Raw genomic sequence first — 26,580 nt, 5'->3', positions numbered from 1 at the left:
ACAGTGGGCTCACAGTCTAAAAATGATGTCATCATGACACGCCTGCCCAGAGGAGAGGGGGGATTGGGGGCAGAGGCCGAGGGGAGAAAGAGGCAGTGATGGGGGTCCTTTTTTTTGGTCTCAGAAAAGGCCTCCGGTGTTGGCAGGATGATTTGACCCGGAATCCTAGAAAAACAGAACAGAAGAGGAGGATTTGGGGGTGGAGGAGAGACAGCAGTACATACCCCAGGGGGCTTTGAGTGCTGAAAGCTAAGCATTTAAGCAGTTATGGGTGGGAGGGGGGATTGTCAATCCTGTTTTAAGGGTCTCTGGGGGTGCAGAGGCTTCACACTACAACCTCCTCCCTGCAGCCTGTTGTGGCCCAAAAACCCTCCTTCATCCCCATCCTCCAGAGCTGTTCCAAAGTCAGTTCAGACTTTTAGGTCCATTTCCACCGCCCTACCTCCTCCCACTACCCACAGCACCTGTATATATATATATATGTATATATATATATATATATATATACACACATATATATATATATATTTACTATTCTAGTCTATTTTATTTTGTTAATGATGTGCCTCTAGCTTTACTTCTATTTATTCTGATGACTTGACAGCTGTCCACATGTTTTGTTGTCTGTCCCAATCAATCAATCAATCAATCGTATCTATTGAGCGCTTACTGTGTGCAGGGCACTGGACTAAGCGCTTGGGAAGTACAAGTCGGCAACATATAGAGACAGTCGTCATCATCAGTCGTATTTATTGAGCGCTTACTGTGTGCAGGGCACTGGACTAAGCGCTTGGGAAGTACAAGTTGGCAACATATAGAGACAGTCATCATCATCATCAATCGTATTTATTGAGCGCTTACTGTGTGCAAGGCACTGGACTAAGCGCTTGGGAAGTACAAGTTCGCAACATATAGAGACAGTCGTCATCTTCAATCGTATTTATTGAGCGCTTACTGTGTGCAGGGCACTGGACTAAGCGCTTGGGAAGTACAAGTTGGCAACATATAGAGACAGTCATCATCATCAAGTGTATTTATTGAGCACTTACTGTGTGCAGAGCACTGGACTAAGCGCTTGGGAAGTACAAGTTGGCAACATATAGAGACAGTCGTCATCATCAATCGTATTTATTGAGCGCTTACTGTGTGCAGGGCACCGGACTAAGCGCTTGGGAAGTACAAGTTGGCAACATATAGAGACAGTCATCATCATCATCAGTCGTATTTATTGAGCGCTTACTGTGTGCAGAGCACTGTACTAAGCGCTTGGGAAGTACAAGTTGGCAACATATAGGGACGGTCCCTACCCAACAGTGGGCTCACAGTCTAAAAGAAGTCTCCCCCTTCTAGACTGTGAGCCCGTTGTTGGGTAGGGGCCGTCTCTATATGTTGCCAACTTGTACTTCCCAAGCGCTTAGTACAGTGCTCTGCACACAGTAAGTGCTCAATAAATATGATTGAATGACTGAATGAATGAATTTCACCTTGTTCCCGGGGGCCTGGGGGGAGACCAGGCCAGAGGTCCATGGAGATGGTTGGATGGGGGGCCCTGAGACAAGTTTGGAAGGAGTGACTTGACTTAGATAATAATAATAATAATAATAATAATAATAATAATGATGATGGCATTTACTAAGCGCTGACTATGTGCAAAGCACTGTTCTAAGCGCTGGGGAAGTTACAAGGTGATCAGGTTGTCCCATGGGGGGCTCACAGTCTTAATCCCCATTTTACAGATGAGGTGACTGAGGGCCAGAGAAGTGAAGTGACTTGCCCAAAGTCACACAGCTGACAATTGGTGGAGCCGGAATTTGAACCCATGACCTCTGACTCCAAAGCCCAGGCTCCTGCCACTGAGCCACGTTGCTTCTCATTCATTCATTCATTCGATCGTATTTATTGAGCGCTTACTGTGTGCAGAGCACTGTACTAATCGCTTGGGAAGTACAAGTTGGCAGCATATAGAGACGGTCCCTACCCAACGGCGGGCTCACAGACAGATATGGATGAAAGTGCTGTGGGGCTGGGAGGGGAAGAGGAAGGGGATATAAATAAAATGACAGATCTGGACAAAAGCGGTGTGGGACTGGGAGGGGGAAAGAGCAAAGGGATAAATAAAATGATATTCATTCCTTCAGTAAATCGTATTTATTGAGCTCTTACTGTGTGCAGAGCACTGGACTAAGCGCTTGGGAAGTACAAGTCGGCAACAGATACAGTCCCTGGGGAAGAGAACAGGGAGCGAGTCAGAGTGATGCAGAAGGGATGGGGAGAGGAGGAAAAGGAGGGCTTAATCTGGGAAGGCCTCCTGGAGGAGATGGGCCTTCATTTATTCGTTCAATCAATCGTATTTATTGAGCGCTTACTGTGTGCAGAGCACTGTACTAAGCGCTTGGGAAGTCCAAGTTGGCAACATATAGAGACAGTCCCTACCCAACAGTGGGCTTACAGTGCTCTGCACACAGTAAGTGCTCAATAAATACGATTAAATGAATGAATATATACACAGACAGATATGGACGAAAGTGCTGTGGGGCTGGGAGGGGGAAGAGGAAGGGGATATAAATAAAATGACAGATCTGGACAAAAGCGGTGTGGGACTGGGAGGGGGAAAGAGCAAAGGGATAAATAAAATGACATTCATTCCTTCATTCAATCGTATTTATTGAGCTCTTACTGTGTGCAGAGCACTGCACTAAGCGCTTGGAAAGTACAAGTCGGCAACATATAGAGACAGTCCCTGGGGAAGAGGAAAGGGAGCGAGTCAGGGCGATGCAGAAGAGACGGGGAGAGGAGGAAAAAGGGGGCTTAATCTGGGAAGGCCTCCTGGAGGAGATGGGCCTTCATTTATTCATTCACTCAATCGTATTTATTGAGCGCTTACTGTGTGCAGAGCACTGTACTATGACTTTGGGCAAGTCACTTCACTGCTCTGTGCCTCAGTTCCCTCATCTGTAAAATGGGGATTGACTGTGAGCCCCCCGTGGGACAACCTCTCCCCTTAATAGACTGTGAGCCCGCTGTTGGGTAGGGACCGTCTCTATGTGTTGCCAACTTGGACTTCCCAACTGCTTAGTACAGTGCTCGGCACACAGTAAGCGCTCAATAAATACGGCTAAATGAATGAACCTCCCTCTCTCTCTCTCTCTCAATCGTATTTATTGAGCGCTTACCGTGTGCCGAGCACTGTACTAAGCGCTTGGGAAGTACAAGTTGGCAACATATAGAACATATTGGTAACATATTGGTTACATACCTGATCACCTTGTAACCTCCTCAGCGCTTAGAACAGTGTTTGGCACATAGTAAGCGCTTCATAAATGCCATCATCATCCTCCCCCTCCCCCCCCCGCCCTAACTCCTTCCCCTCCCCACAGCACCTGTATATATGTATATATGTTTGTACATATTTATTACTCTATTGGAGAAGCAGCGTGGCTCGGTGGAAAGAGCCCGGGCTTTGGAGTCAGAGGTCATGGGTTCAAATCCCGGCTCCGCCACATGTCTGCTGTGTGACCTTGGGCAAGTCACTTAACTTCTCTGAGCCTCAGTTACCTCCTCTGGAGATTATGACTGTGAAGCCCCATGCGGGACAAACTGATCACCTTGTATCCCCCCCCAGCGCTTAGAACAGTGCTTTGCACATAGTAAACGCTTAATAAATGCTATTATTATTATTATTTTATTTGTACATATTTATTCTAGTTATTTTATTCTGTTAATATGTGTTGTTTTGTTGTCTGCCTCCCCCTTCCAGACTGTGAGCCCGCTGTTGGGTAGGGGTCGTCTCTCTCTGTTGCCAACTTGTACTTCCCAAGCGCTTAGTCCAGTGCTCTGCACACAGTAAGCGCTCAATAAATACGACTGGATGAATGAATGATTATTATTCTTACTAAGCGCTTGGGCAGTCCAAATTGGCAACATAGAGGGACGGTCCCTACCCAACAACGGGCTCACAGGCTAGAAGGGGGAGACGGATAACGAAGCAAAACGTTTAGACAGGTGTCAAGTCGTCCGAATGGAATTCAAGCTAATTGCAGGTCATTAATAAGGCCTTCGGGAAGGCTTTTAAAGGTGTAGGGGGGCTTCTTGGGGGGCGCCTGGGGTCCAGGCGGGTCCCGCAGTGCCGCATCGGCCGCAGGCCCCGCCCGGGTCCCGCCCCCTCCCCAGTCTCCTCCCCCCTGGTACCTACCGGAGCCCCTCCAGAGCCCCCCACCCCACCCCACCCAACGGTAAGTCTTTGCGGGCCCCGGGTCTCCCCTGACCCCCGGACGGTCACAGGATTGGGGGGCGGTGGGATGCGCTGTTGGCAACGGGCGGGGGGCCCAGCTCAGCCGCAGTGGGGGTGCCCCCCTCCTCCAGCCCCCCAGATCGCCAGCTCCCTTCCAATTTCCCCAGCATCCCTCCCTCCCCCCTGACTTCTTCAACCTCCCCAGCCCCCTTCCCTTCTCTCCAGCCCCCCTAGAATCCCACCTTCAGATTCCCCAGCCCCCCAAATCCATGACTCCCCCAGCTCTATTTGCCACCTCTCTCCCCCCAGATTCCCCAGCCCCCCCAAATCCATAACACTCCCCCTCCCAACTCTATTTTCCACCTTCCTCCCCCCACATTCCCAGCTCCCCCAAATCCATAAGACTCCCCCCCAACTCTATTTACCACCTCTCTCCCTCAGATTCCCCAGCCCCCCCAATCCATAACACTCCCCCCCTCCCAACTCTATCTTCCACCTTCCTCCCCCCAGATTCCCCAGCCCCCATAAATCCATAAGACTCCCCCCTCCCAACTCTATTTTCCACCTTCCTCCCCCCACATTCCCCAGCTCCCCCAAATCCATGACTCCCCCCTCCCAACTCTATTTACCACCTCCCTCCCCCCAGATTCCCCAGCCCCCCCAAATCCATGACTCCCCCTCCCAACTCTATTTTCCACCTTCCTCCCCCCAGATTCCCCAGCTCCCCCAAATCCATGACTCCCCCTCCCCACTCTATTTACCACCTCCCTCCCCCCAGATTCCCCCTCCACCCCATTTTCGAGCTCCCTTCCCCCTGTTCCCTTCCTCCCACTTGGGAATTTCCACAGTCCCGGTCTCCATAGCCTCAGAAATCCTGGTTTTGCCCTCCCCCCCTAACCAAAAAACAACCCCACACACTGCTGAGCTGTTATTTTGGGGTTAATTAATACCCCTCTGGGGTCACTGTAGCTTTCCTCATTCAGTGCTCAGTGCCCCAAAAGACAGAGCACAGAGTCGGGGGGGCCCGCTGGCCCCATCAATCCATCCAAGTGGGGACCCCCGTGGGACCCCATCTCTGTGGGACAGGAACAGGGGCTGCTGGGGAAAGGGACTGCTTGGGGGGTCCCAAGATCCCCCCAGTCAGTAGCCCCCAAATCCGGGCATGAAGGGGGAATGGGGCCTGAAGGACCACCAAGCTGTGTGAAGAGGCTGGGGAAAAAATTGGCAATCAGGGTTAGGGAGAGAAGAGGGATTAGGAACAGCCAACTTGCTCTGGGCCTCAGTGACCTCATCTGTAAAATGGGGATAGAGACGGCGAGCCCCATGTGGGACAGGGATCGCGTTCAACCCGATTTGCTTGAATCGACCCCAGCATTTAGTACAGTGCCTGGCACATAATAAGGGCTTAACAAATGCCACAATTATTATTATTATTTAATGCACTTACTGTTATTAGGATTATCACAAACAACAATAAAAATAACAATAATGTTATTCGTTAACCTCTTACTGTGTGCCAAGCACTATAATAATGATAATAATAATGATGGTATCTGTTAAGCGCTTACCGTGTGCCAAGCACTATAATAATGATAATAATAATGATAATAATAATGATGGTGTCTGGTAATATGGTAATGGTAATGGTAATAATAATGGTATCTGTTAAGCGCTTACTATATGCTAAGCACTGTTCATTCATTCATTCATTTAATTGTATTTATTGAGCGCTTACTGTGTGCAGAGCACTGTACTAAGCGCTTGGGAAGTACAAGCTGGCAACATGTTCTAAGCGCTGGGGTAGATACAAGGTAATCAGGTTGTCCCACGTGAGGATCACAGTCTTTTTTTAAAATCCCCATTTTACAGACGAGATAACTGAGGCCCAGAGAAGTTAAGTGCCTTGCCAGAGTCACACAGCTGATAAGTGACAGAGCTGGTATTGAGCTCTGGTGGCCCCCACTTAATTCATTCATTCAGTCGTATTTATTGAGCGCTTACTGTGTGCAGAGCACTGTACTAAGCGCTTGGGAAGTACAAGTCGGCAACATATAGAGGCGGTCCCTACCCACCAATGGGCCCCACTTGAATGAATGGGGGTGGGAGGCACCAAGGGGGTCTGGTGCCCTTAACTCCCCTGACTCTGTGAATTATAATAATAATAATAATAATGATATTTAAGTGCTTACTATGTGCCAAGCACTGTTCTAAGCACTGGGGTAGATACAGGGTTATCAGGTTGTCCCACGTGAGGCTCACCGTCTTAATTCCCATTTTACAGATGAGGTCACTGAGGCACCGAGAAGTTAAGTGACTTGCCCACAGTCCCACAGCTGACAAGTGGCGGAGCCTTTGATACAAGAGAATCAGGTGAAGCAAAGCTCTTTTTTCACATGAGGCTCCCAATTTTAGTAGGAGGGAGTAGAGGTCTTCAATCCTCATTTTGCAAATGAGGAAATTCAGACCCAGAGAAGTGAAGTCAGTCTGTCAGTCGTATTTATTGAGCGCTTACTTTGTGCACAACACTGTACTAAGCGCTTGGGAGAGTCCAATAGAACTGCACAGAACAAGCTTACAGTTTACAGGAGGAGACTTCTAGACTGTGAGCCCACTGTTGGGTAGGGACCGTCCCTATGTGTTGCCAACTTGTACTTCCCAAGCGCTTAGTACAGTGCTCTGCACACAGTAAGCGCTCAATAAATGCGATTGATTGATTGAGATAGAAATTAATATAAATAAGTGAGATATGGACATTTTTAAGTTCTGTGGGGCTTGAATAAAGGGAGCAAGTCAGGGTGATGCATAAGGGAGTGGGAGAAAAGGAAAAGAGGATTGAGGGAAGTGACTTGTCCAGGGTCCCACAGCAGGCAGGTGGCGGAGTCAGGATTAGAACCCAGGTCCTCTGACCCCCAGGACCAGACACTTTCCACTATTCATTTCATTCATTCATTCGATCTTTTTTATTGAGCGCTTACTGTGTGCAGAGCACTGTACCAGTCCTCACTGCTTCCAGATATAACAGGGAATCACACCAAGGCATCAGGAAAGAGCACGGGCTTGGGAGCCAGAGGACATGGGTTCTAATCCCGGCTCTGCCACTTGTCTGCTGTGTGACTTTAGGCAAGTCACTGAACTTCTCTGTGCCTCAGTTACCTCATCTGTAAAATGGGGATTAAAAGCGTGAGCCCCACATGGGAAAACCTGATTACCCTGTATCTACCCCAGTGCTTCGAACGGTGCTTGGCACATGGTAAGCGCTTAACAAATGCCATAATTATTATTATCAGGATAAAATATTTGAATAGATAATTGAATGCCCAAAGAAAGTTGTCTATCAATCAATAGCATTTATCCAGCTCCTACTGTGTGCAGAGCACTCCACTAGGCATTTGGGAGAGTCCATACAGTAGATGTGGCAGACAAGATCCCTGTCTAAAAGGAATTTATAGCCTAGAGGGGGGACAGGCAAAAAAAGAATTACTGATAGGGGAATGGGAGAGCATAAAAGCCCTCCTGAAGGCTCACCTCCTCCAAGAGGCCTTCCCAGATCACGCTTTTGATCCCCTTTTCCTCAGCTCCCCTTCCCTTCCTTGTCACTCCTATCCGCTCTCTTTGCTCAACCCCCCTCTCCCCACCCCACAGCACAGCACTTGTGTATATATGTACAGATCTGTAGTTCTATTTATTTATATTGATGCCTGTTTACTCTTTTTGATGAGTATCAAAGTATATATATCTTTATCAAAGTATATATATCAAAGTATATATATATATCAAAGTATATATATATATAGACATATATATAGACATATAGTATATATCAAAGTATATATATCAAGTACAAGTATATATATATAATTCGATGTATTTATATTGACGCCTGTTTACTTGTTTTGATGTCTGTCTCCCCTCTTCGAGACTGTAAGCCCGGTTTGGGCAGGGATTGTCTCTCTTCAGTGCTGAATTGTACTTTCCAAACGCTTAGTACAGTGCTCTGCGCACAGCAGGTGCTCAATAAATACAACTGAATGAATGATTGAATGATAGGGACTCTGAGGCTGGGGTTTTGCGCTTAGTACAGTGCTCTACGCCCAGTAAGTATTCAATAAATACTACTGATTGATTGGGAGTGGGGTGAATATCAAGTGTTTAAGGGCAACAGAGCCAAGTGCAAAGACAATATGAAAGGAAGGGCGACTAGGAGAAATTCATTCATTCAATCGTATTTATTGAGAGCTTACTGTGTGTTGGTACATATTTATTACTCTATTTATTTTACTTGTACGTATCTATTCTATTTGTTTTATTTTGTTAGTATGTTTGGTTTTGTTCTCTGTCTCCCCCTTTTAGACTGTGAGCCCACTGTTGGGTAGGGACTGTCTCTATATGTTGCCAACTTGTACTTCCCAAGCACTTAGTACAGTGCTCTGCACACAGTAAGCACTCAATAAATACAATTGATTGATTGATTGTACTAAGCGCTTGGAAACTACAGTTCAGCACTAGAGACAATCCCTGCCCAAACCAGGCTTACAGTCTAGAAGAGGGGAAACAGACATCAAAACAAGTAAACAGGCATCAATATAAATACATAGAATTATCTATATATATATATATATATGTATACTAGAAGGGGGAGACAGACAACAAAACAAAATGTAGACTGGTGTCAAAATCGTCAGAACAAATAGAATTAAAGTTATATGCATATTATTAACAAAATAGAATAGTAAATATGTACAAGTAAAATAAAGTGATAAATCTGTACAAATATATATATACAAGTGCTGTGGAGAGGGGAAGGAGGTAGGGCGGGGGGCGTTGGGGAGGATGATAGCCTAGTCAGGGAAGACATCTTGGAAGAGGTGTTTTTTTAGTAGAGTTTTGAAGGTGGGGAGAGTGGTGGTCTGTCGTATATGAAGAGAGACGGAGTCCCAGGCCAGAGGGAAGATTTGGGCAAGGGGTTGGTGGCGAAATAGCCGAGATAGAGGTCCAGTGAGTAAGTTGACATTAGAAAAGCGTAGTTTGAGATAATAAGAGCTCAGCAAGGTCACAGAAGAGGAGAGCCGATTGAGTGCCTTATTAAAGCCATTGATGAGGGGTTTCTGTTTGATGTGGAGGTAGATGAGTAACCACTGGAGGTTTTTGAGGAGTGGGGAGAGGTGGGCGGAGAGGTTTTTGGGGGAAAAATGATCTGGACAGCAGAGTGAAGTACGGACTTGGGAGGGGAGAGACAGGAGGCAGGGAGGTCGGCAAGCAGGCTGATCCATAAGTTACAGTTCACATAAATACTACAGTGGTTCTGAGTATTTGTCATTAGGTGGCATGCAATGGCTATCAAATGGGGAAATTAGAAACAAATCGGGGGAAGAGATGTGATTTCATAAGGGCTTTGAAGATGGGGAGAGCTGATGTCTATATGGCTTAAGCGCTTAGTACAGTGCTCTGCACACAGTAAGTGCTCGATAAATATGATTGATTGATTGATATGGCTGTGTGTTTTGTTAAGTGCAGAGAATGGGAATTTAGGACAGGACGACCTCGATCGGAATCCCGGCTCTGCTAGTTTCCTGCTGTAGGAAGTCACTTGGCTTTTCTGTGCCTCTGTTTCCTCACCCGTAAAATGGGGATTAGAAACCTGTTGTCCCTCCTCTTCAGACCGTGAGTCCCAGGAGGGACAGAAATTGAGTCATTTATTCATTCATTCAATCGTATTTATTGAGCGCTTACTGTGTGCAGAGCACTGTACTAAGTACTTGGGAAGTACAAGTTGGCAACATTTAGAGACCCAACGATGGGCTCACAGTCTAGAGAGTCCGACCTAATTATCTTGTAACGACCCTGGGGCTTAGCACAATACTTGGCACATTGTATGTGTTTAACAAATAATGTAATTATTATTACTGTCTTAATACTAGATCTCAGTACAGGTGTGTAAGTGTATAAACACCATAATCATTCATCAATTCTTCTGAATAATAGTAAATATGTTTATGTCTCTCTTGTCCCTTAGAGAGTAAGCGACTTCTGGGCAGGAAATATCCCTTGTGCTTTTCTTGTACTTTCCCAAGCATTTGGTACAGTGCGTGACACTGAGAGGGCGTTCAAAAAATACTCAGTGAATACATTCTGCTTCTAGACAGCGTGGTCTAATGGAAAGAGCACAGGATGGGAAGCCAAGACGCAAGCTTCGGTCCCATCTCTTCCACTGTTGTTCTCTGTGACCTGGGACCGGACCCCCGAACCTCTCTGGGCTTCAGTGTCCTCATCTATAAAATGGGGATCAAATAGATTGTGAACCTCTTGAACATACATCCTGTCCAATCTGATAACCGGCGCTGGGCTCACCGTCCATCGCCCATGTGAGGCTTGCAGTCTTAATCTCCATTCTGCCAATGAGGTAACTGAGGCAAAGAGAAACAAAGTGACTTTCCCAAGGTCACACAGCACACAAGTGGTGGAGCGGAATTCGAACCCAGGTTCTGATGCTTCCAGGCCCAGGCTCTGTCCACCGGGTTGGTCTTAAAAGTTTCCTCCTTTGCTCTCGCTTTGTTTCTGGCTTTCACTACCTGTAAATCAGACTCTGTCTTCCCCATTAGACTGGAAGCTCTTTGTCGCCAAGGAATGGCCACTTCTCTTCTGCTGTACTCTCCCAAGCACTTAATACGGTGCCTAGCAGTCAGAATCAATCAATCAATCAATCAATCGTATTTATTGAGCGCTTACTGTGTGCAGAGCACTGTACTAAGCACTTGGGAAGTACAAGTTGGCAACATATAGAGACAGTCCCTACCCAACAATCAATCAATCAATCAATCGTATTTATTGAGCGCTTACTGTGTGCAAAGCACTGTACTAAGCGCTTGGGAAGTCCAAGTTGGCAACATATAGAGACAGTCCCTACCCAACAGTGGGCTCACAGTCTAAAAGGGGAGACAGAGAACAAAACCAAACATACTAACAAAATAAAATAAATAGAATAGATATGTACGCTCAGTACGTGTCGACAACGGGTTGACTGAGTGGGTCGGTCCTCCCAGGCGGGTCGGAGACCCCGTGCGGGGCAGGCGGAGGGGATCAGAGCCCGGAAAAGGGGGAGAATTTCTGGGGAGAATTTGGGGGTGAGCAAGGGGGCCCTGGAATTTTTGTGCTCCTGTCTCCTCTAACCGCTACACGCCTGCTTCCAGGGAATGCCATAAAATGGAATGATAATAAGCAGCCAGTTAGCAGCAATCGTGATGCCACATAACAAAGTTGGTAGACGTGATCCCTGACTCTATAAATTCTTCTTGAGACGGTTTGAATGTGAAGGGCAGGGAAAGGGGAAACACTTCAAATGAGCCTTTAAAACATTATCAGAAAGAAATTATTATTATTTTATTATTTTTATTATTTATTTATTATTATATATACAGCACAACATTATCAGAAAGAAATTATTATTATTTTATTATTTTTATTATTTATTTATTATTATATATACAGCACAACATTAAGTACAACATTATCAGAAAGAAATTATTATTATTTTATTATTTTTATTATTTATTTATTGTTATATATAATAAATATAATATATATAATATAATATAATATAATATATAATAAATATAATTTATTATTTATTATTTTATTTTATTTTAAATTATTATTAAGAAACAGCGTGGCTCAGTGGAAAGAGCCCGGGCTTTGGAGTCAGAGCTCATGGGTTCGAATCCCGTCTCCACCACAAGTCTGCTGTGTGACCTTGGGCAAGTCACTTAACTTCTCGGAGCCTCAGTTACCTCATCTGTAAAAATGGGGATTAAGACTGTGAGCCCCACATGGGACAACTTGATCACACTGTACCCCCCCAGCGCTTAGAACAGTGCTTTGCACATAGTAAGCGCTTAACAAATGCCATCATCATCATCATCATTCTCTGGGCTCACGGGCTTATCCCCGTATTACAGATGAGATGACCAGGACGCAGTGAAGTGACAGGCCCGTGGTCACAGTAGACGAGTGGCGGAATTGGAATTAGAACCCAGGTCAATCAATCAATCAATCAATCAATCAATCTTATTTATTGAGCGCTTACTATGTGCAGAGCACTGTACTAAGCGCTTGGGAAGTACAAATTGGCAACACAGAGAGTCCTTCTGACTCTCTGGCCCCGGGATCTAGCTATTATTATTATCATCCTTTCCATCCCTAAGCTACACTGTTTTTCTATTTTGTATCTACCCCAATCCTTAGAACAGTGCTTGACGCACATTAAGGGCTTGCCCCAGACTGAGCCCCCTCCTTCCTCTCCCCCTCCTCTCCCTCACCATCTCCCCCGCCTTACCTCCTTCCCCTCCCCACAGCACCTGTATATATGTATATATGTTTGTACATATTTATTACTCTATTTATTTTACTTGTACATATTCTATTTTATTTTGTTAACATGTTCGGTTTTGTTGTCTGTCTCCCCCTTCTAGACTGTGAGCCCGCCGTCGGGTAGGGACCGTCTCTAGATGTTGCCAACTTGGACTTCCCGAGCGCTTAGTACAGTGCTCCGCACACAGTAAGTGCTCAATAAATATGATTGAATGAATGAATGAATGAATCTTTCCAGTTTCAGCAATCGGGGCTTCAACACCACACCCTCCCCCTCTCCTTCCCACCCCCATCTCTCTCTTGCTTTCCTACAAGAGGGGATGGTGGGGGTCACTGGAGGGGACTGGGCAGCCTGGTAGCAGGTCTTTGGCTTGGCGGGGCATTCCCAGCAAGTCCTGGGACGTGAGTTGGGATACATGTTGGCATCATGGGGCATGACCACCCAAGCATCCTCCTGCAGTGGGGCCTCTGAGCAGGAAACAGGTTTAGCCTCTCCGTGGGGAACTTGAAGGTCTCTCGGAGAGGCTGCCAGGCTCTCAGACATGGCAGGAGCTGGTGTGAGAGCTTTCCGGAAAGGGGATGCCGGGGTTGGGTGAGGGAGCCAGATTTTAAATCCCATCTGCCAGGCTCCGAGCCTTCCAATAAAGGCCCTCGCCTCACACCTCTCTCCGCCCGAGGCTCTGCTTGGGGAAGGCCAGATGGCGGGAAGGGGTAGACGTTATTCCCCGCCAGAAATGGGGCCCTAAAAATCCGTGAGCCTGCCTGCAACTCCCTCCCCATAGTCTCCTGAAAGCCCTCCTCCTCCTACAGGCCTTCCCTGATTCGTTCCCTCTGAAGCCGGCAAACCTACATAAACCCCGGGCTTTCGAACGTCCATTCCGAGATATTTTCGACCGGTGAGTATTTTTGTGTCCGTCTCCCTTTTTCGGGTGGAATCTCCTCGTGGGCAGGGAAAGCGCCTCGTGCCCCGGTGCTCTGCACACGGCGGGTGTCCACTACATACCTCTACTGCTGCTACCCGGCCCACCCCACCCTTGTCGGGATGCCCGTCCTGGGGTGCCCCCGTCCCTCCCCGGGGTCCCCTTTACCCCCGGCTCTGCCCCCGTCTCCCGGCCACACCCCCGTGCACTCTAGACCAGCTCCTTCTGGGCAGCGAGTGCACTTTGACCCCTCAACGCTGCCTCGGCCCTGCTCCCGCCTCAACATCTCCTGGGCCCCGAGCTCCCCACAGGGCCAGGACGGACGCCCCTTCGGGGAGACTGGGCATCGTTTTGAGCACCGACGGGAGGGTATCCTCGGGTAAGACGCCGGGCCGGTGCGGGGGGCTGCCCACCGACCCTTGGGTTTGCGGCCTTGTCGGGGTGGCTTGGCCAACCTGACTGGTCCTCCTCCCTGTCCTACAGTCGGAAGAGAACGCGCCCACTTGCCATGGCCAACGGTGCCCCCGGCCTTCCGCGGACCTGCCCGCCCGCCCGGTGACGGTGCCCGGATCCTGAATGCCACCCGTCGTCCGAGCTGTCGCCGCTCCCGCCGCCTCCTCCTCTCCATCCTCCTCCTGCTCCCCGTCTTCGTCGGCCCGGGGTCCCTTCCTGCCGGCCCCGCCGCACACCATGGGGGGCTGTTTCTCCAAGCCCAAACCAGGTGACCGCCTCGCCCTGCTCTGCCCACGCTGGAAATTCGAGAGCAAACTAGGTCAGGCCTGCTCAGCCGCGCCGTGGGGGCCGGGGGCGGCGGGCGGGGGGTGCCACTTCAAGGAATTTTAATTCCCGGCTCCCGCCGGCTGGCCAGCCGGGGATTAGGGTGTTCTGGAGCTGTTTTTAATCCCTTGGAAAGTGGCATTTCACTTTCACACATAAACAGCATTGTGTAAAGCCATAAAATGGGGGTGCGGTGCAGAGGTGGCGGGCAGGGGGCCTTGGCACCAGGGTTGGGAGGGGAGCGGGGGCAGGCCAGGGCCAGCTGTAGCCGTAAAGGAATGACGTGGGATTCCGGAGAGGGACCGGACTTTGAACGGACAGTCCTCCCGGCTGTCTGGAAGATTTCCACCGCGTCAACCTTCGACCCCGGTGCTCCTTGGCCCGGCTTTGGAGCCCAGGTCTGCCGACGACCATGATGGTAATAATCATAACGGTGATATTTATTCAACGCTTACTAGGTGCCAAGCCTAAGGGAAACAGCGCGGCCTATCATCATCATCAATCGTATTTATTGAGCGCTTACTGTGTGCAGAGCACTGTACTAAGCGCTTGGGAAGTACAAATTGGCAACATATAGAGACAGTCCCTACCCAACAGTGGGCTCACAGTCTAAAAGGGGGAGACAGAGAACAAAACCAAACCTACTAAACAAAATAAAATAAATAGAATAGATATGTACAAGTAAAATAAGTAAATAAATAAATAGAGTAATAAATTAGTACAAACATATATACATATATACAGGTGCTGTGGGGAAGGGAAGGAGATAAGATGGGGGGGATGGAGAGGGGGACGAGGGGGAGAGGAAGGAAGGGGCTCGGTCTTATGGCTCTATCGGATAGAGCCCGGGCCTGAGCGTCAGAGGACTTGGGTTCTAATCGCGGCTCCTCGACTTAATTGTGGTATTTGTTAAGCCCTTACTACGTGCCGGGCACTGTACTAATCGCTGGGGTGGATACAAGCTTATCGGATTGGACACGTCCCTGTCCCGTATGGGGCTCACAGTCTGTTTTACAGATGAGGAAACTGAGGCACAGCGAAGTAGCGACTTGCCCGAGGTCACACGACAGACAAGTGGTGGAGCTGGGATTAGAACCCAGGTCCTTCTGAGTCCCAAGTCCGTGCTCTATCCACTAGGCCAAGCTGCTTCTCACTCATCTGCCGTGTGACCTTGGGGGAGTCACTTGGCTTGTTTGTGTCTCAGTTACCTCATCTATCAATCAGTCAATCAGTGATATTTATTGATATTTATTGAGCAGAGCACTGGACTAAGCGCTTGGGAGAGTACAGTATAACAGAGCTGGTAGACACCCTCCCTGCCCACAAGGAGTTTAGTACAGCGCTCTGCACACAGTAAGCGCTCAATAAGTACGATTGAATGAATGAAGGAGTTTATATGCAGGGATTAAAGCCGTGAGCCCCATGTGGGACATGGATTCTGTCCAACCTGATTTGCTTGTATCTACCCCAGCGCTTAGTACAGTGCCTGGCACAGACTGAGCGCTCCACAAATACCATAAAAAGAAAAGCATTGTGCAAATCACTGGGGTAGATACAAGAGAATCAGGTCACAACCCGGTCCCTGTCTCACTTTAATAATGATAATAATTATGGTATTTGTTAAGCGCTAGTAAATAGCTTTGCTGTATTGATCATAATGATAATGGTAATCATTAAGTGATTACTAGGTGCCAAGTATTATGATAAGAGCTGAGGTAGATGTAGAATAATCAGGTTGGACACAGTCCCCGTCCCACAACAATTAGTCTATCGATGACTTTCCATGTGCAGAGCACTGTGATAAGCGCTCGGGAGACTGTAAACCCATCTTCTAGACCGTAAGCTCGTTGTGGGCAGGGAACGTATCTGCCAACTCTAATCCCAGGTCCACTTCAAGTCACTTCACTTCTCTTTGCCTCAGTTACCTCATCTGTAAAATGGGGATTTAGCCCGGGAGCCCCATGTGGGATAGGGACTCTGTCCAACCTGATTAGTTTGTAACTATCCCAGCGCTTGGAAAGTACTTGGCACATAGTAAATGCTTAAGAAGCACCATAGTTATCATTATTATTATTATTATTACTCTCCCAAGCGCTTAGTACAGTGCTCTGCAATCTGCAAGCGTCAGGAAATACCCTATATCACAGAGCTGATAGACACGATCCTGCCCACAGAAGGCTCACATTCCAAGAAGGATGGAGAACAGGTATTGAACCCCCATTTTGCAGTTGAGAAAACTGAGGCCCAGAGAAGTGAGCGATTTGCCCGAGGTCAAAGAGCAGCAAGTGGAAGAGCCGGGATTAGAAGCTCTGATTCCCAGACCCGGGCTCTTTCCGCTAGACCTCGCTGCTTCTCTGCTGCCGTCTCCCGTTTCACTACACGGGTTCCTTTCGTCCGTTCGTTCATTAAGTCGTATTTACTGAGCGTTTACTGTGTTCAGAGCCCTGTACTAGGCACTTGGAAAGTACAATTGAGCATTAAAGAGAGACAGTCCCTGCCCACACCGGGCTTACAGTCTAGAAGGGGGGAGACAGGCATCAAAACAAGTAAACAGGCATCGATAAAAATGAATAGAATTACAGATATATGTACGTCAAAACAAGTAAACAAGCATGAATGTAATAATAATAATTTGTTAAGCGCTTACTATGTGCAAAGCACTGTTCTAAGCGCTGGGGAGGATACAAGGTGATCAGGTTGTCCCACGTGACTATGTGCAAAGCACTGTTCTAAGTGCTGCGGAGGATACAAGGTGATCAGGTTGTCCCACGTGGGGCTCCCAGTCTTCATCCCCATTTTCCAGATGAGGGAACTGAGGCCCAGAGAAGTGACGTGACTTGCCCAAAGTCACACAGCTAAGTGGCGGAGCCGGCATTTGAACCCATGGCCTCTGACTCCCAAGCCCGGGCCCTTTCCACTGAGCCACGCTGCTTCTAAATAAATAGAATTATAAATATGTACATATATACATACATGTTTTGTGGGGAGGGGGGTAAAGGGAGAGGCCTTCCCCTCCTCCAGGAGGCCTTCCCAGGCTGAGCCCCTTCCTTCCTCTCCCCCTCGTCCCCCTCTCCATCCCCCCCATCTTACCTCCTTCCCTTCCCCACAGCACCTGTATATATGTATATATGTTTGTACATATTTATTACTCTATTTATTTATTTATTTTATTTTGTTAGTATGTTTGGTTTTGTTCTCTGTCTACCCCGTTTTAGACTGTGAGCCCACTGTTGGGTAGGGACTGTCTCTATATGTTGCCAATTTGTACTTCCCAAGCACTTAGTCCAGTGCTCTGCACATAGTAAGCGCTCAATAAATACGATTGATGATGATGATGATAAAGGGAGAGAGTCGGGGCGACGCAGAGGGGAGGAGGAGCTGAGGAAAAGGGGATCTTAGTCTGGGAAAGCCTCTTGGAGGAGGTGAGCCTTCAGTAGGGCTTTGAAGGGGGGAGGAGTGATTGGCAGATTCGAGGAGGGAGGGAATTCCAGGCCAGGGAGAGGACGTGGGCCGGGGGTCGATCATCATCATCATCAATCGTATTTATTGAGCGCTTACTGTGTGCAGAGCACTGTACTAAGCGCTTGGGAAGTACAAGCTGGCAACATCTAGAGACGATCCCTACCCAACAGTGGGCTCACACGGTGGGACAGGCGAGAGTGAGGCCCAGTGAGGAGGTTAGCGACAGAGGAGCGGAGGATGCGGGCTGGGCTGGAGAAGGAGAGAAGGGAGGTGAGGTAGGAGGGGGCGAGGGGATGGACAGCTTTGAAGCCAATAGTGAGGAGTTTTTGCTTGATACGGAGCTGGATAGGCAACCACTAGAGATTTTTGAGGAGGGGAGTGACATGCCCAGAACGTTTCTGAAGAAAGATAATCCGGGCAGCAGACTGAAGTGGGGAGAGACAGGAGGTTGGGAGGGGTGAGGAGTTACCCCCACACCGTCCCACCTGTCTGCCCCCCTCACCCTCCCTCCCACCTCTTCCAGGACCCTCGCTCTCCCCACCCTCCATGGCCGGTCTCCTCCTCGGCCCCCCAGAGCAGGCGAAATCCAGGCTCTCTTCAATAGTAATCAATCAATCAATCGTATTTATTGAGCGCTTACTGTGTGCAGAGCACTGTACTAAGTGCTTGGGAAGTACAAGTTGGCAACATACAGAGACAGTTCCTACCCAACATTGGGCTCGCAGTCTAAAAGGGGGAGACAGAGAACAAAACCAAACATACTAACAAAATAAAATAAATAGAATAGATATGTACAGGTAAAATAAATAAATAGAGTAATAAATATGTACAAACATATATACATATATACAGGTACCATTGGAAATAGTACCAAATGGAAATAGTACCATTTCCCCTGAAAACTGAAAAGCAGTTTAGTGTCTAGAGCCTGGGCCTGGGATTCAGAAAGGCCTGGGTTCTAATCCCAGCTCTGCTACTTGTCTGCTGTGGGTCCTTGGGCAAGTCACTTTGCTTCTCTGGGCCTCCGTTACCTCATCTGCGAAATGGGGATTAAGATTGTGAACCCCACAGGGTCCTGGGACTGTGTCCAACCCAATTACCTTGTATCTTTCCCAGTGCTTAGTACAGTGCCTGGCACAGAGTAGACACTTAACAACTACCACAATTATTATTAATTCTTATTTTATACACGAGGGGAAAATTTAAATAAATTTATTTATTTATTTATTTATTTATTTTACTTGTACAGATCTATTCTATTTATTTTATTTTGTTAGTATGTTTGGTTTTGTTCTCTGTCTCCCCGTTTTAGACTGTGAGCCCACTGCTGGGTAGGGACTGTCTCTATATGTTACCAACTTGTACTTCCCAAGCGCTTAGTACAGTGCTCTGCACACAGTAAGCGCTCAATAAATACGATTGATGATGATGATGATGATGATGATGAGGCACAGAGAAGTTGAGTTATGTCAGCTCCCAGGGCAGCTGTCGGGTCGAGGGGTGTCCGGACTGAGGAGGGGCCTCTCTGACAGGGTCCGGTCATCTCCCAGACCCGGCGGCCAAGCAGGGCGCAGGCCTGGAGGCCTGCCTGGCCCTCGGTGGGAAGGCACTAAGCTGGCCAGGAATTTTCAAGGTCAACTGGTCAACCCCAAGAGCCGTTCTCCCGATTCCAGGCTGATCCCTCCCGGATCTGGAGCCGATCCGGGAAGATCAGGACTCAGCATTCCTAGCTCTGGTGCCTGGGAACTTAGGAGGGATCCGGCTGAGGGTCTCAGAACCTGTGTGTCCCCTAGAGCAGAGGACCTGGGTTCTAATCCCGGCTCTGCCACTTGCAGAGTGGACTGTCTTTAAGTCCAAGATAGCTTTTCTTGAGCCCCTTAAGAGCGGTCCAAATTTGAAGACGACACGACACCCTTGAGAGGGAAGGTCACTTGTGAGAGCGTGTGTGGCTGAAAAGACAGATATGGGGCCCACAGTCCTGGCCACGCTGGGCAACCAAAAAGGCCATCCTTTGTTGTGTGGTCATAATAATAATAATAATGATAGCATTTATTAAGCACTTACTACGTGCAAAGCACTGTTCTAAGTGTGTACAGGTTTACTATTCTATTTTACTTGTAATCATCATCATAATAATAATGGCATTTATTAAGCACTTACTATGTGCAAAGCACTGTTCTAAGTTTGTACAGGTTTATTACTTTATTTTACTTGTAATAATAATAATAATAACAATGGCATTTATTAAGCACTTACTATGTGCAAAGCACTGTTCTAAGCGCTGGGGAGGTTACAAGGTGTTGAGGTTGTCCCACGGGGGGGCTCACAGTCTTAATCCCCATTGTACAGATGAGGGAACTGAGGCCCAGAGAAGTGAAGTGACTTGCCCTACTCGGCCCTACTGAGAGCTCACCTCCTCCAGGAGGCCTTCCCTGACTGAGCCCCTTCCTTCCTCTCCCCCTCGTCCCCCTCTCCATCCCCCCATCTTACCTCCTTTTCTTCTTCACAGCACCTGTATATAAGTATATATGTTTGTACATATTTATTACTCTATTTATTCATTTTACTTGTACATATCTATTCTATTTATTTTATTAGTATGTTTGGTTTTGCTCTCTGTCTCCCCCTTTTAGACTGTGAGCCCACTGTTGGGTAGGGACTGTCTCTACATGTTGCCAACTTGTACTTCCCAAGCGCTTAGTACAGGGCTCTGCACACAGTAAGCGCTCAATAAATACAACTGATTGATTGATTGATTGATTGCCCAAAATCACACAGCTGACAAGTGGCAGAGTCAGGATTTGAACCCATGACCTCTGACTCCAAAGCCCGGGCTCTTTCCACTGAGCCACTCTGCTTCTCTAGTGCTTCTCTCATGCTTAATGTTTGCGGGGCCGGGCACTGCTTTCTCTTCATCCCCCCTGTCTCTTGCTGCTCACCAAACTTGTGCTCAAAAACAGCCGGTCCTTTCTTGTCGTCCGCGCACCATGCTGGTCTCTCCTCTGACGGTGACTCCCAGATTTCAGCTGGGGTGCAGTACTGTCTGAGACGTTATTATTATTATTGTGATAATTTTGCTATTTATTAAATACATACTATGTGCCCTCTCCCTCCCCCATCTCCCTCTCCCTCCCCCCATCTCACCTCCTTCCCTTCCCCACAGCACTTGTATATATGTATATATGTTTGTGCATTTTTATTACTCTATTTATTTATTTATTTATTTTGCTTGTACATATCTATTCTATTTATTTTGTTTTGTTAGTATGTTTGGTTTTGTTCTCTGTCTCCCCCTTTTAGACTGTGAGCCCACTGTTGGGTAGGGACTGTCTCTAGATGTTGCCAATTTGTACTACCCCAGCGCTTCGTATAGTGCTCTGCACATAGTAAGCGCTCAATAAATACGATTGATGATGATGATGATGATGCCAAGCACTATACTAGGAGCTGGAGCATTGTCTGAAGATTATAATTACTATTGCCATTAATAATAATAATAATAATAATAATGAAATTTGTTAAGTGTTTACTGTGTTTCGACTACTTTTTTAAGTGCTGAGGTAGATACAAGGTAATGACGTTGGACACCGTCCCTGTCCCACATGGGGCTTACAATCTTAATGCCCATTTTACAGATGAGGTAACAAGCACAAAGAAATAAAGTGACTTATCCAAGGTCATACGGCAGACTAGATTAGAACCCACGTTCTCTGACACCGAGGCCTGGGCTCTCTCCATTAAGCCATAGTAATTTTGATATTTGTTAAGCACTTATTAGGTGTCACACATTGTACTAAGAGCTGGGGCGCTGTCCTGAAACTTATTATTATTATTGTTGCCATCATTATTATTACAGCAATAAAGAGGGACATTCCCTGCCCACAACGAGCTCACAGTCTATAATAATAATGGCATTTATTAAGCACTTACTATGTGCGAAGCTCTGTTGTAAGTGCTGAAAGACTGTGAACCCGTTGTTGGGTAGGGACTGTCTCTGCTGCCTGTTTGTACTTCCCAAGCACTTACTACACACAGTAAGTGCTCAATAAATGCGATTGAATGAATGAATGGAGTGGGGGAGACAGACATTAATACAAATAAACAGACGTCAATATAAATACAATTTTAAAATGACAGATATACCTAAGAACTGTGGGGCAGGGAGATGGGGGAAGAGCCAAGGGAGCAAGTCAGGGTGACGCAGAAGGGAGTGGGAGATGAGGAAAAGTGGGGCTTAGTTTGGGAAGGCTTCTTGGAGGAGATGGGCCTTCGGTAAGGCTTCGAAGGTGGGAAGAGTCATTGTTTGGTGGATTTGAGGAACGGAGGGTGTTCCAGGCCAGAGGTGGGACGTGAGCCATGGGTCGGCGGCGGTGAGACGGGCCCAGTGAGAAGGTTAGCACCATCATCATCATCATCAATCATTTATTGAGCGCTTACTATGTGCAGAGCACTGTACTAAGCGCTTGGGAAGTACAAATTGGCAACATATAGAGACAGTCCCTACCCAACAGTGGGCTCACGGTCTAAAAGGGGGAGACAGAGAACAAAACTAAACATACTAACAAAATAAAATAAATAGAATACATATGTACAAATAAAGTAAACAAATAAATAGAGTAATAAATATGTACGAACATATATACAAACATATATACAAACACCAGAGGAGCGGAGTGTGAGGGCTGGGTTGTAGAAAGAGAGAAGCGCGATGAAGTAGGAGGGGGCGAGGTGATGGACTGCTTCAAAGCCAATGGTGAACAGTTTTTGTTTGATACGGACACTGGAGATTTTTGCGGAGGGGGTTGACGTGTCCTGAACGATGATCCGGGCAGCGGACTGAAGTATGGACTGGTGTGCGGAGAGGCGGGAGGCTGGGAGGTCAGAAAGGAGGCTGATGTAGTCACCCAGTAAGCAATTGGCACAGCCAGGATTAGAACCCAGGCCCTCTGGCTCCCAGTCCCGGGCTCTACCCACTAGGTCACACTGTTTCTCTGGCATCCTCGGGGCTCGGCTTCTGGCAGGTTGAGTGAAATGGTTGAGTGAAATGACCGTGGCCCCTGATTATCTGGTATCTACCCCGGCACTTAGGACAGTGCTTGGCACATAGTAAGTGCATAAAAAGCACCACAGTTAACGTTTAAAATAAGATACACCAACCATAAAAGCAGCAGCAGCACGGAGACCGTACAGCCGTCTACTGGTCAAGGGGCCACCTCATGTTTTTACATATTTATTACTCTATTTTACTTGTACATATTTATTCTATTTGTTTTATTTTGTTAATACGTTTTGTTTTGTTGTCTGTCTCCCCCTTCTAGCCTGTGAGCCCGCTGTCGGGTAGGGACCGTCTCTAGACGTTGCCAACTTGGACTTCCCAAGCGCTTGGCACAGTGCTCTGCACACAGTAAGCGCTCAATAAATACGATTGAATGAAATGGTTTGGCATCACTCGTGGTTTGGCACTCACTAGGTATAGAGCACTGTACTAGGGGTTGGAAGAGTACAGTAGCAGTGGAGGATACAGTCCCTGCCCACAAGGAGCTCACAGTCTAATGAGGAAGTCAAGCAGGCGTAATTTTTTTTCTTCCAATGGGAACAGGAGAAAAAATGCGGATACAAGTCATAGGAACAAGGGGAGGGAAAAACTGAATAAATGGAGCATGAACACAAATACATGCATATATGCTCACCTCCTCCAGGAAGCCTTCCCAGATCAAGCCCCTTCCTTCCTCTCCCCCTCGTCCCCCTCTCCATCCCCCCATCTTACCTCCTTCCCTTCCCCACAGCACCTGTATATATGTATATATGTTTGTACATATTTATTACTCTATTTATTTATTTATTTTACTTGTCCATATCTATTCTATTTATTTTATTTTGTTAGTATGTTTGGTTTTGTTCTCTGTCTCCCCCTTTTAGACTGTGAGCCCACTGTTGGGTAGGGACCGTCTCTATATGTTGCCAACTTGTACTTCCCAAGCGCTTAGTACAGTGCTCTGCACATAGTAAGCGCTCAATAAATACGATTGTGTGTTTATATGTATGTGGGTAGTTACACATTTGTGTGTATATGCTCATGTGTGCATACATATATGTGGATGGGTGTGGACATGTGTGGTATATATGCACAGATATACCCAAGTCTGTATATCTGCATGTTTTGTGTGTGCATATCTACGTGGGCATGTCTGCGGGTGTATGCTTATGCGAAGGGTGGCCGTTAATCAGGGAGGCCTTCCTGGAGGAGGGGCATCCCAAGAGGGCCTGAGGGAGGGCTATGGGCCGGCTGACCCGGCTCCTCTCCTTGACGCAGTGGAGGTGAAGATCGAAGTGGTGCTTCCAGAGAAGGAGCGAACCAAGGAAGACCCGTCGCCCAACGGCACCGCCAGCCCGCTGGCGTACAAAGTGAACGGGGCAGCCCGCCAGTACCACCCGGAGGAGCGGCCCGGGGGTCTCCACCCCTATCCGGGACCCCAGGATGTGGTCGAGGCGGCCGTCTGTCACGTCAAGGACCTGGAGAATGGGCAGTAGGTTTGAATTCTCCCGGTTCCGGGACCTTGGGGTGGGACACAGGATGGGGTGGGAAGGGGAGAGGGGACCCCTTGCCCACCCAACCTGGCAGTGGGGAGGAGGAAGGGGCGGTGAAGCAAGAGTCCGGCCAGAACTCTGGAAGTTGGAGCTCACAGACGCCTCCCTGGAAGTCAGACTGGAGGAGGCGGGAGTCCCAAGGACTCATCATCATCATCATCATCATTGAGCGCTTACTGTGTGCAGAGCACTGTACTAAGCGCTTGGGAAGTCCAAGTTGGCAACATAGAGAGACGGTCCCTACCCAACAGTGGGCTCGCAGTCTAAAAGGGGGAGACAGAGAACAAGACAGAGGACTCTACTGGACGCTGTACTGGGCGAAATTTTCCATGTAAAGCGCTGAGCCTGTCGACGCTCGGTGGCAGTAAAACGTACAGTTCCTGCTCTCCAAATTGAGAGTTTAAGCACTTAGTGCAGTGCTCGGCACAATCAATCAATCATCAATCGTATTTATTGAGCGCTTACTGTGTGCAGAGCACTGGACTAAGCGCTTGGGAAGTCCAAGTTGGCAACATATAGGGACAGTCCCTACCCAACAGTGGGTTCACAGGCTAAAAGAGGGAGACAGAGAACAAAGCCAAACATACTAACAAAATAAAATGAATAGAATAGATATGTACAAGTAAAATAAATAGAGTAATAAATATGTACAAACGTATATATATATATATATATATACAGGTGCTGTGGGGAAGGGAAGGAGGTAAGGTAAGGGGATGGAGAGGGGGACGAGGGGGAGAGGAAGGAGGGGGCTCAGTCTGGGAAGGCCTCCTGGAGGAGGTGAGCTCTCAGTAGGGCCTTGAAGGGAGGAAGAGAGCTAGCTTGGCGGATGGGCAGAGGGAGGGCACATAGTAGGTGCTCAAGAAATACCATTTGTTGATCGAAAGAACAGACGTAAATTGTCAACCATAGAACGGGTATTTCTAGTCTGAGCACAGAGAGCGCTCACTATAGTGCCTTGTTCACCGTAGATATCCAGGATAGCGCTTTGCACATGGTGGACGCCCAGGACGGCTCTGTGCACCCAGAAGAGTAGATAGATATCAATAAATGCTGTTACTGCCGCTGCTGCTAGAAAAAGTGGTGGAAACAACAGGAAAAAAACTCACCAGTGTGGTTCAGGAAATCTCTGAATGGTGGATAGAAAGCAGCGTGCCTTAGTGGATAGAGCACAACCTGGAAGTAGAAGGACCTAGGTTCTAATCTCGGCTCTGCCACTTAATAATAATAATAATAATAATGATAACAGTAATAATAATAATAGTAATAATAATGGCATTAAGTGCTTACTATGTGCAAAGCACTGTTCTAAGCTCTGGGGAGGTTACAAGGTGATCAGATTGTCCCACGGTGGGGCTTACAGTCTTCATCCCCATTTTACAGATGAGGGAACTGAGGCACAGAGAAGTGACTTGCCCAAAGTCACACAGCTGACAAGTGGCCGAGGCGGGATCTGAACCCATGACACTTGTCTGCTGTGGGACCTTGGACAAGTCACTTCAATCAATCAATCGTATTTCTTGAGCGCTTACTGTGTGCAGAGCACTGTACTAAGCGCTTGGGAAGTACAAGTTGGCAACATATAGAGACGGTCCCTACCCAACAGCGGGCTCACAGTCTAGAAGGGGCTCACAGTCACTTCTCCTCATCTGTAAAATGGGGACGAAGACTGTGAGCTCCACAAGGGAGAGGGACTGTGTCCAACCCACTTCACTGGATCTACCCCAGCGCTTAGAGAAGCGCCTGGCACGTAGTAAGTGCTTAATAAAGGCCATTAAAAAAAAATACCGGCGAGCGTTGAGAGGTGATCTCCGGGGTGAAGGGGGTGTCCGTGCCAGTCCCCCAAGCCTGCCCCCACGCAGAGGCGGATGGGGGACTGTGAGCCCACTGTTGGGTAGGGACTGTCTCTATATGTTGCCAATTTGGACTTCCCAAGCGCTTAGTCCAGTGCTCTGCACATAGTAAGCGCTCAACAAATACGATTGATGATGATGATGGCGGGCCCGAGCAGAATGCGAGTCTCCCCGCAGGATGCGTGAAGTGGAACTGGGCTGCGGGAAGGCCCTGCTGATCAAGGACGGCGGCGAGTTCCACGCGCTGGGCCACAAGTGCCCGCACTACGGAGCTCCGCTTGTGAAAGGTGCGGGGAGTGGGGGGCTCCACGGGTTCCTCTGCCCACCTCCCCTTGCAGTCACCTCTCTCTCCCCTCAACCATCCTGGCGAGGCTGCAGAATTGGG

The 26,580-nt window shown here is 47.9% G+C and overlaps 1 protein-coding gene across 7 annotated transcripts in view; it reads left to right on the top strand.

Annotated features, from left to right (window-relative positions):
- The first annotated feature begins 6,561 nt into the window (after positions 1 to 6,561).
- The window catches only part of AIFM3 (apoptosis inducing factor mitochondria associated 3), a 63,237-nt gene continuing 43,218 nt past the window's right edge, over positions 6,562 to 26,580 (top strand). For 2 of the 7 annotated variants that reach the window (XM_038763753.1, XM_038763752.1), the window contains exons 1-6: positions 6,562 to 6,601; positions 13,406 to 13,491; positions 13,730 to 13,894; positions 13,999 to 14,236; positions 24,068 to 24,281; positions 26,373 to 26,482. In XM_038763753.1, coding sequence (XP_038619681.1) covers positions 14,092 to 14,236; positions 24,068 to 24,281; positions 26,373 to 26,482 — 469 coding nt within the window. In that variant the 5' untranslated portion in view covers positions 6,562 to 6,601; positions 13,406 to 13,491; positions 13,730 to 13,894; positions 13,999 to 14,091. Of the gene's footprint in view, positions 6,602 to 12,741; positions 12,783 to 13,405; positions 13,492 to 13,729; positions 13,895 to 13,998; positions 14,288 to 24,067; positions 24,282 to 26,372; positions 26,483 to 26,580 lie in introns of those variants that run through there. The other 5 variants (XM_038763751.1, XM_038763746.1, XM_038763750.1 and 2 more) reach the window with 4 other exon arrangements.

Source organism: Tachyglossus aculeatus, chromosome 21 (assembly GCF_015852505.1).
Source record: "Tachyglossus aculeatus isolate mTacAcu1 chromosome 21, mTacAcu1.pri, whole genome shotgun sequence".
Lineage (NCBI taxonomy): Eukaryota > Metazoa > Chordata > Mammalia > Monotremata > Tachyglossidae > Tachyglossus > Tachyglossus aculeatus.
This window is presented reverse-complemented; position numbering and strand designations above follow the sequence as displayed.